Here is a 19,980-nt window from a genome sequence, read left to right on the forward strand (position 1 = left end):
ATCTTGTTGGGTTTCCGTCTTGGTATCCTCCATCTTTGTGCTAATTGGTCCTGTATTTTAGAATCTGAGACACATGCTACTAAGAGAACCTCCAGCCTGAGTGTGACCCCAACCCAATATTTATTGGTAATTTTTCTCTAATTTAGGAGGAGATGACAAATGATTTCCAGCATGCACACCAAATAATGAAGCATGACTTCTTTTCACCCTAGAATACCCCGGGTATAAGGGTATGGCACGATTCTAAGGAGAGGCAGACCGCATTGTCTCTAAACGCTGGATAGAGCATTTATCTGGGCGGCTCAAGTGAGTCGGTCCAGATCAGAGTAATATGATTACGCACTCATATTTCCTGGGTAAATGTCAAAGCAATTTCTGCTCATAGATGTGATACAACGTTGAAAGACTTTCTTCAGATTTGCCCACAGTTATTAAAAAATTGATACCCAACGTGACTACAAAAATGAGAGAAAAGGCGAAAAATGAAACCAGGTATGAAATGATATTAAAAACCGCAATCAAAGCATATTTCTGAAACACAAAATCCAGCTGCCGGCCCAGTGTGGTCAAGCAGAGAAGTCAGGTGTAATCCATTCTACCTGTGGGACCCCTCTGGTGCTATAAGGATCATAGATCATCCGGCAGGTAGGACCGACTGAACCTTGTAGATGAGAACAGCCTGAGACTGATGCATCGCTGTAACATCAAAAATCCTGAAGATAGAGTCAAAGTAGGAAAGCACTAGACAAACTAAACCACTGAATAAATGGGTACCTAAAATATAACTTTTAATTATACCTTAAAATAGATCATTTTAATAACAGTGTTATATAAGCAAAACATGAGTAAATGTAAAAAAAAAAAGAAAAAGACAACCAGTCAAATGTAAAAAAAAAAAAAAAAGACAGACAACCAGACAAAGTATTCAGGGAATCAGGAAGATCATGGAAGTGGTTAAACCTGGTTACTTGAGAATGTGATGATTCTTCGGACCCACACGGTCATATAGATGTATGTCTTGTCCTCTGGTAATGGCTGTCCACCTCTTGGCTCTGTTAAAGGGTTATTCCAGTTAAAAAACCTTTTTTTTTTTTTTTATTCATATCAACTGGCTCCAGAAAGTTAAACAGATTTGTAAATGACTTCTATTAAAAAATCTTAATCCTTCCAGTACTTATCAGCTGCTGAAGTTGAGTTGTTCTTTTCTGTCTGACCACAGTGCTCTCTGCTGACACCTCTGTCTGTCTCAGGGAATGTCCAGAGCAGGAGAGGTTTCCCGTGGGGATTTGCTCCTACTCTGGACAGTTCCTGAGACAGACAGAGGTGTCAGCAGAGAGCACTGTGGTCAGACAGAAAAGAACAACTCAACTTCAGCAGCTGATAAGTACTGGTAGGATTAAAACATTTTAATAGTAGTAATTTACTAATCTATTTAACTTTCTGGAGCCAGTTGATATGGAAAAAAATAATAATTTTTGACCTGAATACCCCTTTAATGTTTGATGGAGTAGGATTAGCTTTCCATAGTTCACCACTACACTGTGCCCCATTCTATGGAGTGCTTGTCCTACAAAGGGCAACCCCATGCAACTTTCTCTGTTCAAACCCTAGAAAGCCCTTCCAACACTAAAAAGGTCTTACTGGTGTAAAGATATACATTTTTCATTGGACATGCACCAGTCTGTCACCTGTGGTCGCTCACAGGGTATACACACTATTTTGCCTTAAAGGAGTAGTCCAGTGCAGAAAAACGTATCCCCTATCCTAAGGAAAGGGGATAAGTTTCAGATCGCGGGGGGTCCGACTGCTGGGGCCACCCGCGATCTCCTGTATGGGGCCCTGGCAGCCTGTGGAAAGGGGGCGTGTTGACCACTGCATGAAGACACGCCCCCTCAATACAACTCTATGGCCGAGCCGGAACGCTGCCTTCGGCAATCTCCGGCTCTGCCATAGCGCTGTATTGAGGGGGCGTGCCAGCCGTGGTCAACACACCCCCTTCCCGCGGGCTGCCGGGGCCCCATACAGGAGATCCCTGGGGGCCACGGCGGTCGGACCCCCCCGCGATCTGAAACTTATCTCCTATCCTTAGGATAGGGGATAAGTTTTTCAGGACTGGACTACCCCTTTAAGAACAAGGTTATTATAGACTTTCCCACCTGCCCCTAATCTGCAGTTTACCAATTCACACGGCAGAATTTCCGCTTGCGGAATTCCGCCTCAAATTAAAGCCCACAGACTTCTGTGGGTTCAAGTGAACCAGATTTAGCCACCTCCATGATCTTCATAAATGCTGAAATACTTTTTTGGGAAGCCATGTAAAGCATGTGTCCAGAGCAAGAGTCTGCCACATCAAGAGCTGCTTTATTTTGTGGCTCTCTGAAGTGGTTTATAAAGGTGGATCCGTACATCCTAGAAGTACTCCAGTTTAGAGATACATTTTTTTTATTTATATTACTAGTATACAAGAGCAAGCGGAGGGCACAGGGTTAACTAATAATGTGGGCTCTGGATTAGTGTAACCAGCTAAGGGAGCATTCACACCACGTTTTTGAAATACAGTTCCCGTATCAGGTTTTTGATGAAAAACTGATTCCTCAAAACCGGACTAAACTGTATAAAAACGTGTAAAAATTTCAACCCGTATACGGTTTGAAAAATTATGACCGGTTGCATCCCTTTTTTTTAAGAAAAACTTGTAAGTTTTTAACTTTTCACTCCATTATGAATAAAGTTTCACTTGTTTGATTGAAATTCCAAGAAAAAAAACTGTGCAAAGTAAAAAACCGTATGGGGAAAACCGGATGGAACCGTACGCACATACAATTCTGTACGGTTCCCATTGCCTTCCATGTTAAAAAAAACGTACACGGTTTAATATGGTTTTTCACCCGGACCAAAAACGTGGTAGTCTACGGTTTTGAGTACGGGTAAAAAAGTGGACCCAAAATGGACTAAACCATCCGTTTGACATGCGGTTTACGATGTTAAGTCAATGCATACGGTTTTCTATATGGTTCAGTACGGTTTTTAACTTGAAACCGTATACGGGAACTGTATAACAAAAACGTGGTGTGAATGCAGCCTTACACAGTGGCCGAAGATAACTGCACCGTAGCTCACACGTAACTAAAGAGAACACAATAAACACAACAATGCAAAAGATTAAATGAGCGGGAATCCTCTGTGCTGTTGGCTGTCCAGGCATGCTGAGAGTTGTAGTTTTGCAGCACACTGGTTGGGAAACACTGTTCTAGTGGATACAAATCTGTCTGGGATCTGGACACGTTATGGGTCAATGCTCTGATATCCTTAAAGGGAACCAATCATCAGATTTTATCCTATATAATGCTTGGCAAAGCGTTATATAGGGTAAAATTGTTGTCCTCACCATCCCCGGGGGACGGCCCATCAATCAAGCGGAGGGGGCGTCGCTCCGGGCCGAAGAACGGGAGTTGGTAAGAAGAGCTCCCCGCTCAGGTGACTACTTACGGCGGCGGCGGTGACTAGTTTATAACTTCATATCTTCACCATCCCTGGGGGCAGGAGCATCCCCCGGGAATGGTGAAAATAAAGATTTTATCCTATATAATGCTTTGCCAAGCGTTATATAGGGTAAAATCTGATGATTGGTTCCCTTTTAAGGGGTACTCCGGTGGAAAACTTTTTTTTTTTTTTTTAAATCAACTGGTGCCAGAAAGTTAAACAGATTTGTAAATTACTTCTTTTTAAATATCTTAATCCTTCCAGTACTTATCAGACCACAGCGCTCTCTGCTAACACCTCTGTCCATGTCAGGAACCGTCTAGAGCAGTGTTTCCCAACCACAGTGCCTCCAGCTGTTGCTAAAGTACAACTCTTGCTTGGAGTTGTAGTTTTGCAACAGCTGGAGGCACCCTGGTTGGAAACACTGGTCTAGAGTAAGAGCAAATCCCCATAGCAAACCTATCCTGCACTGGACAGTTCCTGACATGGACAGAGGTGTCAGCAAAGAGCACTGTGGTCAGACAGAAAATAAATTAAAAAAGAAAAGAACTTCCTGTGGAGAATACAGCAGCTGATAAGTACTGAAAGGAATAAGATGTTTAAATAGAAGTAATTTACAAATCTGTTTAACTTTCTGGCATCGGCTGATTTATAAAAAAAAAAAAAAAAAAAAAAAAAAGGTTTTCCACTGGAGTACCCCTTTAATATATCCTGTGATCATCATGTGACCAGAACAGATTCTACCCACTGGAAGCAAACAATGAAGTTTCCTACTCAATGACATTAAGGAGAAGTCTTGAAAACGACAAGGAATTGATAGAGAAGGTATGTTGGAAAACTACACTGCTCAAAAAAACAACACAATGTAACTCCAAGTCAATGACACTTCTGTGAAATCCCACTGTCCACTCAGGAAGCAACACTGACAATCAATTTCACCTGTTGTTGTGCAAATGGAACAGACAACAGGTGGAAAGTATAGGCAATTAGCAAGACACCCCCAATAAAGGAGTAGTTCTGCAGGTGTGACCAAAGACCACTTCTAAGTTCCTATGCTTCCTGGCTGATGTTTTGGTCACTTTTGAATGCTGGCGGTGCTTTCACTCTAGTGGTAGCATGAGACGGAGTCTACAAGCCACACAAGTGGCTCAGGTAGTGCAGCTCATACAGAATGGCACATCAATGCGAGCTGTGGCAAGAAGGTTTGCTGTGTCTGTCAGTGTAGTGTCCAGAGCATTGAGGCGCTACCAGGAGACAGGCCAGTTCATTAGGAGACGTGGAAGAGGCCGTAGGAGGACAGCAACCCAGCAGCAGGACCACTACCTCCGCCATTGTGCAAGGAGGAACACTGCAAGAGCCCTGCAAAATGACCTCCAGCTGGCCACAAATGTGCATGTGTCCACTCCCCAGACCGGAATCCGATTGAGCACATCTGGGACATCATGTCTCGCTCCATCCACCAACGCCACGTTGCACCACAGACTGTCCAGGAGTTGGCGGATGCATTAGTCCAGATCTGGAAGGACATCTCTCAGGAGACCATCCGCCACCTCATCAGGAGTATGACCAGGTATTGTAGGGAGGTCATACGGGCACGTGGAGGCCACACACACTACTGAGCCTCATTGTGACTTGTTTTAAGAACATTACATCAAAGTTGGATCCGCCTGTAGTGCGGTTTTCCACTTTGATTTTGGGTGTGACTCCATATCCAGACCTCCATGGGTTGATAAATTTAATTTCCATTGATAATTTTTGTGTGATTTTGTTGTCAGCACATTCAACTATGTAAAGATGAAAGTATTTCATACGATTAGTTCATTCATTCAGATCTAGGATGTGTTATCTTACTGTTCCCTTTATATTTTTGAGCAGTGTATATAACAATAAAAAGAGTCACAATCAAATAAGTCACATATATCCAAATAACTTAAATTCATAAAAAGCAACTAAACAACATATGTAAAGTGCTTGCAAATAAAAGATCCTACTCTTTTAGAAACTTCCAAGTAGTTCTGCCTTTTGGTATATACCACTGCAGACCCCAGAATCCCTTTACCAGACACAACTAAACATTACAGGACAAACAGCATTACTGTCCGGCGACAAATCTGATGTGCTGTAATAAGAGTAAGACAACGGAGGTAATAGCGGAGGTTACCATGTGATCCAGCGAATGCTTGAGTCTAAGCACCCTGAATAAAGAGCATTGGCATCATTGGCAGCTTTTGCCCGGGTAAAACTTCCACCCATGGATTGCCTGGCCATGCTGGTAATATCCAGGTCTGGTATCTTTACAAGACATCCTGGCGTCCCATAAGCCCCGCAGCAATAGTCGAGTTACGGAGAAAATAAGTCCGTGTGTGCGAGGAGCTCTCCAGACATCTGCTATCAGGCGTTCTGTGGTGTGCAGACCCTATTGCGGAATATTTCTACAGTAAACAGCTCACTATTCTTATGTTACCATGACAACCAGCTAGTTCTGAGTCGCGCTCTCTTAATTGCTCAGATCATTCTAAATAGCTCCAAATCCTGTCCATTTCCACCTGGGGTGTACGCCGTGTCATCTTCGGGGTGGCAGGAGGGGGGGTTGTAGACAAGCGATACCACTTATCAAAGACTCGTTTTTTCTTTTTAACAAAAAGACAGGAGTTGAAAGGATTCGTGCAGGACTCAAACTTCCTAATATTCTCTAAGATAAAATCGGAACACTTTTCAATCACCTTGGGGACACCCGGCTGCTAGAGGATCTCATGTAATTGGCTGGGTTTTATACAAGGCCCCAAATATTGCCAAGGAGGCCCGTTGAGGGGGGCATTTGGCATGAAGTGTAAGGCAAGGAGTGTAAAGTCCAATTCACAATACGAAGTATCTGCCCAGATTCCGCCTTGCAGCCCCCTTCCATTGGGAATGCCACTGCTCAGTTCACATATTGGAAGTTTGGTGGCGGAACTTCAGGCGAGGAATTAGATTCTGGTGGTTCAATCCACCAGAGAAGTCCTGTCTGTCAATGCAACAAGAACTTTTCCTCGCTGAATTTTCTAAGTTTGCTCATACCCTAAGGGTACGTTCACACGCGCAAATTTTTTAGCAGGTTTTCCGCTGCGTATTTGAAAGTGGGCGGGCTCTTCACAGCTGTCTGCAGAAGATTTTCCGCGGCGGAATTTACGCTGCGGAAAATCCGCCGGTCCCTACTGATTTCAATGGGACTTGCGGCGGATTTTCCGCAGTGTACATTCCGCCACGGAAACTCTGCTGCGGACAGCCGAGAAGAGCCCGCCCTCTTTCAAATACGCAACGGAAAACCCGCTAAAAAATCCACGCGTGTGAAGATACCCTGAGGGTGTATTTACACACAAAGGATCCGCTGATCCGCAACTTTGCAAGGCAACTCTTGGCTGCTGTATAAAATTGGTAATTGCTGATCTGGTGTGTGTAAATAACCATAAGGGCTCCTTCACATGAGTGGAATTCTTTTCAAATTCGCAGCGGATCTCCTGCTGCGAGTTTGAAAAGGGGCAGAGTCTCCATGCGCTACCTGCAGCAGAATTTCACCGACGGAATCGCTGCTGTTGAAAATCGGCTGCAGACCCTATTGAAGTCAATAGGCTCTGTGGCGTATTTTCAACAGTGGAGATTCCGCTGGAAAAAATCTGCTGCGGGTAGCGCTATGAGTTTAAAAAGAAATCCGTTCGTGTGAACGAGCCCTAGGGGTCTGATGCAGATTTTCAGCAGCGTATTTGCTGTGGAAAATCTGAAGTGGACTTTGCTACCATTAACTTCAATGTTTCAGCGAAAAATCTGCAATTGTGGCCATGGACCCATTAAAGTCAATTCAAGGGTAGTAAAATCTGCTGCAGAACCGCCCATGTAAACAGACCCTAGCCCCTTAAGGACACAGGCCATTTTGACCTTAAGGCCATAGCCAATTTTATTTTCGTCTTCTAAAATCCATAACTCTTTTATATTTCCATTCACAAACCCATATGATGGCTTGTTTTTTGCGTTATCAGTTGCACTTTGAAATGACATCACTCATTTTACACTAAAATATATGGTAAAACCCCCCCAAAAAAATTTGTGAAATGAAATTGAAATGAAAATCATAATTTAGCAAATTTGGGGGGGTTTTGTTTTCGCGGTATACGTTACGGTATACATGTTTTTCCATGGTTACATACATTTCTATTATTGTACTGCTTTTAAAAAAAATCTCAAACTTTTTTTTTTTACAAAATCAGTACGTTTAAAATTGCCTTATTTTGACCACCTCTAACTTTATAATTTTTCCGTATTCAGGGATGTGTGAGGGCTAATTTTTTGTGCCATGATCTGTTGTTTGTTTTAGTACCACGTTTTTGCATATGTGACTTTTTGATCGCTTTTTATTACATTTTTTAGCAGTTTGATGTGACAAAATTTTTTTTACGTTTAAGCCGTTCGCCATAGGGGATTATTAACATTATATCTTTATAGATCGGACACTTACGCACGCGATGATACCAAATATGTTTATTAATTATCTTTTTTTTACGCTTTTGTATATTAATATGAGGAAAAGGGGTGATTTAAAACTTTATTGGGGTAGGGGATTATTAAAATTTTTTAAACTTTTTTTGAACTTTTTTTTACATTTATTTTACACTTTTATGGTCATTAGATTGTTAATACTGTTCAGTGCTATGCATAGGGCATAGCACTGATCAGTATTACCAGCGATCTTTTGCTCTGTTCTCCTGGAAGGCAGATCAATGCAGAAGACCCCGGGAGACGGACGGGAGCAGGTGGCTTGGCTGATCTGAACCCCGTGGCAGTGCCGCTGGCGATTAGATCAGCCATTTAAAATTCCGCATTGCCACAAATGCTGTGATCTGTATTGATCACGGCATCTAAAGGGGTAATGGCAGGCATCAGCGCGATCAGCTGCTGACAGCCACCGGGACCCACCGGGAATGAAGCGAGCGCAGCTCCTGCGCTCGCGTCACAGCCACGCCACGCCGTAAAAGTACGGCGCTATTCAGCACCATACATTTATGGCGCATGTCCTTAAGGGGCTAGGGGAGACACAAACTTGCAGAGCTCTAAAGAAAGAAGGAATAGATAATTGAACATAAAGTAGCAAGGGTTGCTGGAATTAGGGGAAAACCCAACCTGGTGGGACTCTATGGGGAAGGTTGGTCCTGTCAGAAGTACCACTATGACTTACAAGGTAGCTACCTATCATTGGCCTTAGACTAGACAGACGGTTTTCATCCTTCAGGTGGAGAATTAATATGAATAATTTTCCCATGTGGCATTTCTTGTAAGAATCCATACATAGCTGTATCTCCATAAGGGGAACCCACCTGAAGTGCTGTGTGTTAGCAAACTAGTCTATCTAGTAAATTGAGCAATATTGTTTTTTCCAGTGAAAATAGGCTAAAATGGATATTGGCTCTTTAACAAAAAAAGAACAAAATATTGAATAGATTTGTAGATGCCATTACTTAGTTTTCTAGAATAAAAGTATAATAGCATATATGACAGGTTCCTGATCAGTTTGTTTAAAAAAACTTATTAGGAACCTGTTGTCAGGATCCGGACTGGTATGCAGGGAGGACACCGGTGGTGGATCCTCTGTGTCAGTGAGGTGATGGCGTGGGCCGTACCAGGGTTTTCACCAGAGCCCGCCGCAATGCCCCCAGGTCGTTCCACCCGATAGCGACTCAACCTCACTGACGGCTGAGACAGGCGCGGTACACAAGGACAAGGCAAGAGCAAGGTCGGACATAGCAGAAGGTCTGGGCAGGCAGCAACGGTTCGTAGTCAGGGGCAACGGCAAGGGTCTGGGTACACTGGCAATGGAACACACAGAAACGCTTTCACAGGGCACTAGGCAACAAGATCCGGCAAGGACAGGAAGGGGAAGTGGGTTTATATAGTGTAGAAAGTGCTTGGGACTAATTGGGCCAGGCACCAATTAATGGTGCACTGGCCCTTTAAATCTGAGAGACACGGCGCGCGTGTGCACTAGAGAGTGGGGCCGTGCGCCGGGACTGAACAGGAGGACGGGGAAGGTGAGAGACACGGGGTGCGATCCGAGAGCGGGCACATGCCGTACCTCGGATGGCGTCCCCACCGGAGACATGGGAGCAGCGCTCGCGGTCAGCGGTGCCGACCGGAGCGCTGCATACACGGGCACGCCGTGAGCGCTCCAGGGAAGCGGCGGGACCCGGAGCGCTCGGCGTGACACCTGTCATATTGTGGTCTGATTTGCAAAAACTATGTTATGTTCCATGAGCTGCGCAGATTCATAAATATATTCCACTGAATTTGTAATTTTTTTATTTATATCTGCTCATTTTTTTAAAAAGGAGTCCGGTGGGCGGGCCTACACAGTGATTGACAGCTTTATTTTTATACAGCCTCATAGGAGGAAGGATGTCAGTCATTGAGTGAGACTCTCCACTTACCCATAAAAAGAGCAGGAATTTAAATAAGGAATGTACAAGTTCTATTGAATCCTGCGCCAAATAACTACTACTACTACTACTGTGTATATCGGTCTGCTCACCGTCTATTGCTTTAGAACATGATGCTGGCAAATGAAATAGTATTTTCACAACAGGTTCCCTTTAGAATTAACATTTAACATCAGAAGCTTTCATATGTCCAGCAGAGTTAGACTGGATTCACACCACGTTTTGTCTATACGGGGGCCGCCTCCGGCTAGGGGATGGAAAAACCTGGCGCTCCGGTACCCCAGTCGGACCCAGCCCGCATCTTATTCATTTGAATGAGCCGACTGAAGTCAGATAGTGACTCCGGTCAGTTCATTTTTGCCCCGTATCCGGTTTTGTAACCGGACCTAAAACCGCAGTTTTCCCATTCCCCAGTCGGATCCGGTCCCCATATCGACAAAACGTGGTTTGAACTCAACACTAAGTTATGGTCACACGGCGGAATGTCTGTGCAGATCTCCACAAGAATATTCTGCATGGACATTCTTTTACAGTAGAGTCCCATTGTTTTTCAACAGGATTCTGCTGCACTGTTTCCACTGTGGAATTTCTGCAGCAGATGTTTCTGCCGCGGAAATTCCGATTTTGGCCTCCACAAAAAGAATAGACTTGATTTTGCTGATTTGCTGTCTATGAGAAAGCACATTTCCGAGCGGACTTGGCGCCCGCCGTATCAGCCAAATGTGCAGAACGTTCGAACCAGTTTTCGTACTTGCAGACGTTCTGCACAAAATACACGTGTGAACATACCGTTTGAGTGAAAATTTAATAATGGGCTTTTCCGCCCAGATTTTGTGCAGACTCCACCAAAAGAATAAAGAACGTGATTATTCTTCTGGATATGCGGCAGCAATTCTGCCACAGAAATTCTGTAGTGTGAGCAGGGCCTACCCATCATCACGCTCCACTGAAATGGTTATCACCAACATTTCATTACTTGGCACAGGCCCCTATCTGGCCCTTGTATCCCCACATATGGCCCTTGTCTGTAATGTCTTGTGAATCTGATCTCTTTCCGATTTTAGTGTAAGAACTCAAAAGACATAAAAGCGACACTGGTTTTGAGCATTTTGACCAACATATCAACTAATACTTCAAGTTTAACATTGTTGGCACTTAGAAGGTGCTGGGCAGCCCCCCTAATCTAATTGCATGGCATGACCAATAGGTTATCAGCCAGCATGATGCATTTATATGTAACTGTGTCAAGAATACAATGCACCCACACCCCTCAGGAATAACAGGCTTGTAAGGCTTGTAAGTGGGTGTTCATTGGCATTTGGAACCTAGACGGACTCCCACATATAACATTGTTTTTTATCTTTATTATTTACAGGGGTTTTTCAGGGCTGATGTAATTGATGGTCTTTCCTCAGGATTGCCCATCAATCACTGATCAGTGGGGTGCAGACATCTGAAACCTTTGCCAATCAGCTGTTTGACACCCACACTACACAGTGGACTGGGCCAAAAGCAGTTGGCTCTGCTCAATGTGTAGTGGCCGGGGCTGGATACTGCAGCTATGCTTCCATTCACTTAAAGGGGTACTCCTTAAAAAATCTTAATCCTTCTAGTACTTTTTAGGGGCTGTATACTACAGAGGAAATGCTTTTTGTTTTTGGGATTTCTCTTCTGTCACGACCTCTGCATACCTCTGCTGTCCATTTTAGAAACTGTCCACAGTAGGAGAAAATTCAAAATAGCAAACAAATGCTGCTCTGGACAGTTCCTAAAATGGACAGCAGAGGTCAGCAGAGAGCACTGTGGTCGTGACAGAAGGGAAATCAAAAAAACAAAAGCATTTCCTCTGTAGTATACAGACCCTAAAAAGGACTGGAAGGATTAAGATTTTTTAATAGAAGTTATTTACAAATATGTTTATCTTTCTGGCACCAGTTGATTAAAAAAAAAAAAGTTTTCCACAGGAGTACCCCTTTAAACGGGAGCTGAGCTGCAGCAATGAAGCACCACTACTAAACAGTGAACAGAGCCATCTGCTTCCAGACCCCTCTACTGTTTCATGCAGACCCAAACAGCTGATTTCTTGGGCCATAAATCATATTAGCATGGCCTTTTTCAATGATGTGCTGTTATATCACAGTCTTATAGACATACTCTTAGGGGGACACTTACTAATGCGTTTATGTCTATTTTGTGGTGGAAAAAAGGCGCATCTTTGGGTGCAGTGTGTTAATGCGCCTTTTTGTTGCGCCTTTTTGTTGCGCCTTTTTGATATATGGCCTTTTTTAAAACTGACTGTGAAATCCAGCTGTGGGCACTTTCCGAATCGGTGGACGATATTTATTATTTGCGCCTTTTGGCAAAAGGGCACATAAAAAGGCACATCGTCCTTAAAAAAGCCACAAATTAATTCCATGTCCAAGCAACCTTTTCACTGTGGCTAGAGCAGAAGGTTAAAATCAAAAGCTGCAATAATTATTAAAGGGGTACTCCACAGGAAAACATTTTCTTTTAACCCCTTCCCGACCCATGGCATACATGTATGCCATGGGTCGGCTCCCATTCTATAACGTGGGGCCACGGCGTGGCCCCTCGTCATAGCGGGTCGGGCCCGGCACCTAGCAACGGCCAGGACCCGTGTCTAATAGCGTGCGGCAAAGATCGCGGTGCCGCGCGCTATTAACCCTTTAGACGCACCGTTCAAAGTTGAATACCGCGTGTAAAGTGAAAGTAAACTAATGCCGGTTAGCTCAGGGAGCTGCTCGGGATCGCCGCGGCAAAATCGCGGCATTCCGAACAGCTTACATGACAGCTGGAGGATCCCTACCTGCCTCCATGCTGTCCGATCGCCGAATGACTGCTCAGTGCCTGAGATCCAGGCATGAACAGTCAAGCGGCAGAATCATTGATCACTGGTTTCCTATGAGAAACCAGTGATCAATGTAAAAGATCAGTGTGTGCAGTGTTATAGGTCCCTATGGGAGCTATAACATTGCAAAAAAATAAGTGAAAAAAAAAGTGAATAAAGATCATTTAACCCCTTCCCTAATAAAAGTTTGAATCACCCCCCTTTTCCTATTTAAAAAAAAAAAACAGTGTAAATAAAAATAAACATATGTGGTATCTTCGCGTGCAGAAATGTCCGAATTATAAAAATATATCATTAATTAAACCATACGGTCAATGGCGTACGCGCAAAAAAATTCCAAAAAAGCATATTTTTGGTCACTTTTTATATCATGAAAAAATAAATAAAAAGCGATCAAAAAGTCCAATCATTACAAAAATGGTACCTCTAAAAACTTCAGATCACGACGCAAAAATTAGCCCTCATACCGTCCCATACGCAGAAAAATAAAAAAGTTATCGGGGTCAAAAGATGACAAATTTAAACATATTGTTACGCCGAGCGCTCCGGGTCCCTGCTCCTCCACGGAGCGCTCGCGGCGTTCCTCTCCCTGCAGCGCCCCGGTCAGACCCGCTGACCGGGAGCGCTGCACTGACATTGCCGGCGGGGATGCGATTCGCATAGCGGGACGCGCCCGCTCGCGAATCGCATCCCAAGTCCCTCACCTGTTTCGGTCCCCGGCTGTCATGTTCTGGCGCGCGCGGCTCTGCTCTCTAGGGCGCGCTCGCGCCAGCTCTCTGAGATTTATAGGGCCAGTGCACCAATAATTGGTGCCTGGCCCAATCAGCCTAATTAGTTTCCACCTGCTCCCTGGCTATATTACTTCACTTCCCCTGCACTTCCTGGCCGGATCTTGTTGCCATTGTGCCTTGTGAAAGCTATTCCTTGTGTGTTCCTAGCCTGTGTTCCAGACCTCCTGCCGTTGCCCCTGACTACGATCCATGCTGCCTGCCCTGACCTTCTGCTACGTCTGACATTGCTCTTGCCTTATCCCTTGTACCATGCCTATCTCAGCAGTCAGAGAGGTTGAGCCGTTGCCGGTGGATACGACCTGGTTGCTACCGCCGCTGCAAGACCATCCCGCTTTGCGGCGGGCTCTGGTGAAAACCGGTAGCAACTTAGAACCGGTCCACCGACACGGTCCACGCCAATCCCTCTCTGACACAGAGGATCCACCTCCAGCCAGCCGAATCGTGACAGTTGATCCGGCCATGGATTCCGCTGAGGTGCCACTGTTTAGTCTCCCTGACTCTTCCACGTGGTTCGCCCAGCAATCCTTATTGCTCGCCCAACATGATCACAAGCTGTCGCTCTGGACCACCGTGACACAGCAACTTCAGTCACAGTCACAGCCCGCTGAGGTGCCGCTGTCAAGTCTGCTTGACTCTTCCACGTGGTTCGCCCAGCAATCCCTACTGATCGCCCAACAAGATCACCAGCTGTCGCTTTTGACCACCATGATACAGCAGATGCAACAGCAACAACCATCTCCTCCGCCGGCTCCTGCACCTCCTCCGCAGCGAGCGGCCGCTCCTAACCCCCGCTTGTCCCTGCCGGACAAATTTGATGGGGACTTTAGACTCTGCCGTGGTCTCCTGTCTGGGAAGGCCCTGTCATGGGCCACACTGCTCGAAGCACCTCTCTCACAGTATCCTTTGCAATCTACCCCTGTGCCTCCCGCCGAGGAGGCTATGCAAGTGGATCGGTCTCGCCTGACCCCTGAAGAGAGGACTCGCCGCAGAAAATGCCTCACGTCTGCTCCCAGTCCTGTCAGTCAAACCTCAGTGTCTCCTCCTTTACCTGGTCTCCCCAAGGCCTATCAGGACTATGCTGTGTCTCCTCCTCATAGCCCCCGTCCTGTTAACACTACCCCGTGCCAAGCTTCACCCTCTTCCCTCCCTCCCCACTCCCACGCCTTCTGGTTTGCCCGCTGTTGATGAGGTTTCCCGGGGCTTCGCCTCTGTCTGGAAAAAGACTCAAAGATCCCTCATACAAGCCTCATCCCGGATGAAGAAGCATGCCGACAAGAAAAGAACTCCTCCTGTCTTTGTGTGGCTCTCCGCCAAGTATATCCGCTTCCGTGTCCCCAGTTTTAATCTGGAACCACGTTATCTTGGACTCTTTGAAGTCAAGTGCTTAGAGGAAGCTACTCCTGTCTCCGGGTCCTCAGATGTCTTCTTGATTAAAGAATTTTCAGGTCCCAAAAAGAGGGGGAGACCCAAGGGGGGGGTACTGTTACACCGAGCGCTCCGGGTCCCTGCTCCTCCCCGGTGCGCTTGCGGCGTTCCTCTCCCTGCAGCGCCCCGGTCAGACCCGCTGACCGGGAGCGCTGCACTGACATTGCCGGCGGGGATGCGATTCGCATAGCGGGACGCGCCCGCTCGCGAATCGCATCCCAAGTCACTCACCTGTCCCGGTCCCCGGCTGTCATGTTCTGGCGTGCGCGGCTCCGCTCTCTAGGGCGCGCGTGCGCCAGCTCTCTGAGATTTATAGGGCCAGTGCACCAATAATTGGTGCCTGGCCCAATCAGCCTAATTAGTTTCCACCTGCTCCCTGGCTATATTACTTCACTTCCCCTGCACTTCCTGGCCGGATCTTGTTGCCATTGTGCCTTGTGAAAGCTATTCCTTGTGTGTTCCTAGCCTGTGTTCCAGACCTCTTGCCGTTGCCCCTGACTACGATCCATGCTGCCTGCCCTGACCTTCTGCTACGTCCGACCTTGCTCTTGCCTTATCCCTTGTACCATGCCTATCTCAGCAGTCAGAGAGGTTGAGCCATTGCCGGTGGATACGACCTGGTTGCTACCGCCGCTGCAAGACCATCCCGCTTTGCGGCGGGCTCTGGTGAAAACCGGTAGCAACTTAGAACCGGTCCACCGACACGGTCCACGCCAATCCCTCTCTGACACAGAGGATCCACCTCCAGCCAGCCGAATTGTGACACATATAAATTTTCCTGCATGTAGGTATGATTTTTTTCAGAAGTACAATAAAAACAAACCTATATAAGTAGGCGATCATTTTAACCGTATGGACCTACAGAAAAAAGAAAAAGTGTCATTTTTACCGATAAATGTACTGTGTAGAAACAGAAGCCCCCAAAAGTTACAAAATTGTGTTTTTTCTTCAATTTTGCTGCACAATTAATTTTTTTTCCGTTTCTCTGTAGATTTTTGGGTAAAATGACTGCTGTCGTTACAAAGTAGAATTGGTGGTGCAAAAAATAAGCCATAATATGGATTTTTAGGTGCAAAATTGAAAGAGTTATGGTTTTTTTAAAGGTAAGGAGGAAAAAACGAAAGTGCAAAAATGGAAAAACCCTGGGTCATGAAGGGGTTAAATAAACTGGTGCCAGAAAGTTAAACAGATGTGCAAATTACGTCTATTAAAAAATCCCAATCCTTCCAGTACTTATCAGCTGCTGTATAATACACAGGAAGTTATTTTCTTTTTAATTACCTTTCTGCCTGACCACAGGTGCTCTCTGCTGACACCTCTGAGTCCACATCAGGAACTGTCCAGAGCAAAAGAGGTATGCTATGGGAATTGCTCCTGCTCCGGACAGTTCCTGACATGGACAGAGGTGTCAGCAGAGAGCACTTCCTGTGGAACACAGCAGCTGTTGGGTGTGTCTGACTTCCAGAGAGAGAGGATTGAAGCAGTGTTTCCTACAGCCTTTTCCCCAGGAGGGTGGCAGCTTCCTTGGGAGAGCCTCCTGCTATGGAGCCCCAGACTTCCACCCCTCGAACTAGGCCGGAGGGGGGTGGGAGTGAGAGAGCTACGGCCGATTCCCAGGACAGGGTGAGAAGATCCAGCAGGCTCCGCAGTAATGTGGAGCCCACTCCCCCGTCCTTCGCTGGAAACCGCAAGGCGTCCGGTAAGAAGCTTATGGTTGTGTCTTCGGGGACTGTGTCTGATACTATGGAACCCCAGCAATGGGGGGTGAAGGGTCCCAGGGAGTCGCTAGCTACTTTCGGTTCCCGCATGCAGGCAAATCTTGTAGAATATGAGCAGCTGGGGAAAAAGCTGAAAATCATAAGGGAAGACCTGAAGTTTGCTCGCTACCAAACAGATAACTCTGCCAAGGCTATGAGGGCTAAGTTTGCTGCCAGGGTGTGTGAGCTGAAGGCAGAGGAGCAGGAGGTGGTGAGAGCCCGAATGCTGATTGTAGAGGGAGCAGGCATGTTTAAAGAAAAATTAAAGAATGAAGACCGCTATAAAACCATGCGGACCCCTGTGAAGGAGGAAGAGGATAGTCAGGGGGAGGAAGAGTGCTTGTGTGTCACGGAGGAGAAGATGGAGGAAGGTGGTGAGGGAGATGGCGGCAGTGAGGGTGATGAGAGTGAGGGGGATGTGTGTGATACCCCGTGTACCCCTAAGACCTCTGTCACCCCGAGTGCGGATTACATCAACCCTGCCCAAGTCGCCCTACCAGCCACCTCTGAGGAAAGTGACAGTAATGATGGCGGTGACAGTGGACTGGTCTGTGGGGGGCTCCTGCGGGCCATAGTGATGCAGGAGTCACCCACCCGTCTGGAAAATTTCAGTTTTGGCCAGGACCTGGGCCCTGAGGAGAGGAAGAGGAAGAAGAAAAAGAAGAAGAAAAAGGCTGAGGAGCAGATAAAGTTTGTTTTCTCTCCTATCCAGCAGTCTGGGCCACCTGAAAAGTTGGTTCAGGCTGCTGGGCCCCCCACCCTGCCAGATCCCGCTTCTGCTGTGGAACGGGACCAGCACGGGGGGTACAGTGCTGCATCCAACATGGCCGCGGGTGCTACAGTCACGCGTCCTGCTGGTAGGGAAGAGCAGGACAGGCTAATAGTGGGCAATAGTTATGCGCCAGTTTGCAAGGGGAGCGGTTCCCCGAGTATTGTGGGCAATGTTACTAGCCCTGCGGGGCACTTCCCTGAGAGGGGGGGGAGTGTCCAGGTGCCTGAGGTGTGTGGTGAGATCTTCTGCTTGGGGGGCGGTCCCCTGGGCGCTGCTAGTAGTGTCGGTGCTGCGAGGCACTCCCCTGAGGGGGGGGGGAGCGTCCAGGTGTCAGAACCTGCTGCTGAGCCTGTGCGGTTGGGCACAGTGTGTGGCGCAGGCACTGCAGGGATCTCCCCTGTGAGACAGGGGAGTCCCTGCACATCAGTGGTAGGAGGAGGGGTGAAGGTGCGCCCGGAGGGGCAGCCTCAGCTTCGGGAGGTGATGTCGGCGGTGACATCTCGAATGGAGGAGGAGTCAGCGTCGCCGACAATGGCAGCCGCCGGTGACCTGAGAATGTACAAAAAGGCCAAGCTAAAGCATGTCCAGGCCAGCCCAGAGGTAGTGGGTGAAGCAGCTGCTGATCCCAAAAATACTGTCAATAAAAGCAATGTTAATACAAGATGTGTGAAAGATGGGAGTGGTAGTGCTGTGGATGAGAGGGGTGTATGTAGCAGTGGTAGTGGTGCAGATGGGAGGAGTGGTAGTGCTGTGGATGAGAGGGATGTATGTGACAGTGGTAGTGGTGCAGATGGGAGGAGTGGTAGTGGTGCAGATGGGAGGAGTGGTAGTGCTGTGGATGAGAGGGGTGTATGTGGCAGTGGTAGTGGTGCAGATGGGAGGAGTGGTAGTGGTGCAGATGGGAGGAGTGGTAGTGCTGTGGATGAGAGGGGTGTATGTGGCAGTGGTAGTAGTGCAGATGGGAGGAGTGGTAGTGGTGCAGATGGGAGGAGTGGTAGTGGTGTGAATGAGAGTGGTGATAGTGGAGTGAATGAGAGGAGTGGTAGTGGTGCAGATGGGAGGAGTGGTAGTGGAGTGATCGGGAGGAGTGGCAGTGAAGTGATTAAGAGTGGTGATAGTGGAGTGAATAGGAGGAGTGGTAGTGGTGTAAATGAGAGGAGTGGTAGTGGTGCAGATGGGAGGAGTAGTGGTGTGAATGAGAGTAGTAGTAGTAGTAGTGGTGTGGATGGTAGGAATAAGAGTGGCTTTTGTGGCAGTACAGGTGGCCTAGGCGGGGATGTAGGGACGGTGTCTGGTCCGGCTGCCCCCCCGGTCGTCAGGAGTTATGCAAGTGTGGCGGCTGGGGGTTCAGTAGGATCTTTACCTCCTGCATCTGGTGAAGGTCAGTTGCAACGGCATCTCCTGGAGGCACTAAAGAGAGGAGAAAGGACGCTCCAGGTAGAGGGAAAGGAGATGGACCTGTCTTTTTGGGTGGAGAGACATGGTCTGGGAGCGTTCCGAGAGAGGAATGGGGAGACCGTATGGTCCCTCCAGACACACGGGCAGGAGGTAGGTCGCAGGAATGTGGCCCGTTTGGTCTGGAAAGGCGAAGATGCGTGCCCCCAAAGGGGCAAGGTGGTGGAGCTTCTTTTCCAGATGGGTTTCAGGGCTGGGGACATCTTTGCCCTGATTCACCCCTTCGGCTCCTCCGAGTTTGACGTCAGCTTTGTTAGGCCGGAAGGACTAGATCTCTTTTGGTCTAATTATGAGCTGATGAAAAACGAGCCCGGATGGCGAGATTTCGCTGTAAAAGCGGTATCTCGCCAGAGTATGGTAAAGAAAGTGACCGTTTTGACCCGTAACGAGTCACTTTCTTGTTATGACATTATGACCTGGCTGGGCAGGTACGGGGAGGTGACGGACGTCCCCCGGAAGAACTTTGACGAGCACAATATATGGTCTGGGGCCTGGACGTTTTCCGTTCGTCTCAGGCGTTCAGGGAACACGGTCACCCACATCCCTTCGGCCGCCTTTCTGGGACGCGACAGGATTCAGATCTTCTACCAGGGGCAGCCGAGGCTGTGTCACAGGTGTGGTGACCCAAACCACTTTAGTGCCAACTGCACTCAGCAGATATGCGCCCTCTGCTGTGGGGTGGGTCATCTGGCGGCCACCTGTGGGCAGATTCGGTGTAACTTGTGTGGTGACTTAGGTCACCCGTTCAGCCGGTGTCCACGCTCGTTCTCCAACACTGTGACCGCCCCAGCTGGGGAGAGCCTAACGGTTGCCCCAGCGGGGGAGGGGACTAGTGGAGGAGAGGGGGCACCAAAGCCAGTGAAGGAAAAACATAAGACCCCCTCTATGCGGAGGCGAGAGGAGAAGCGCAGGTTGGAGAGGGCCCTTGAGAATGCCCAGGTGCCAGGGGTAGCTCGGGGTCCCACTC

The 19,980-nt window shown here is 47.4% G+C and overlaps 1 protein-coding gene across 4 annotated transcripts in view; it reads right to left on the reverse strand.

Annotated features, from left to right (window-relative positions):
* PRKAR1B (protein kinase cAMP-dependent type I regulatory subunit beta) overlaps positions 1-19,980 on the reverse strand; it is a 286,647-nt gene that overhangs the window by 222,871 nt on the left and 43,796 nt on the right. Inside the window, exon 1 of one of the 4 annotated variants that reach the window (XM_056535925.1) lies at positions 5,645-5,842. The exons of the other annotated variants lie outside the window; for them this stretch is intronic. Coding sequence (XP_056391900.1) covers positions 5,645-5,647 — 3 coding nt within the window. The 5' untranslated portion in view covers positions 5,648-5,842. Of the gene's footprint in view, positions 1-5,644; positions 5,843-19,980 lie in introns of those variants that run through there. 4 annotated transcript variants of the gene reach the window in all.

The sequence above is a fragment of the Hyla sarda genome, chromosome 8, assembly GCF_029499605.1.
Source record: "Hyla sarda isolate aHylSar1 chromosome 8, aHylSar1.hap1, whole genome shotgun sequence".
NCBI classification, from domain to species: domain Eukaryota; kingdom Metazoa; phylum Chordata; class Amphibia; order Anura; family Hylidae; genus Hyla; species Hyla sarda.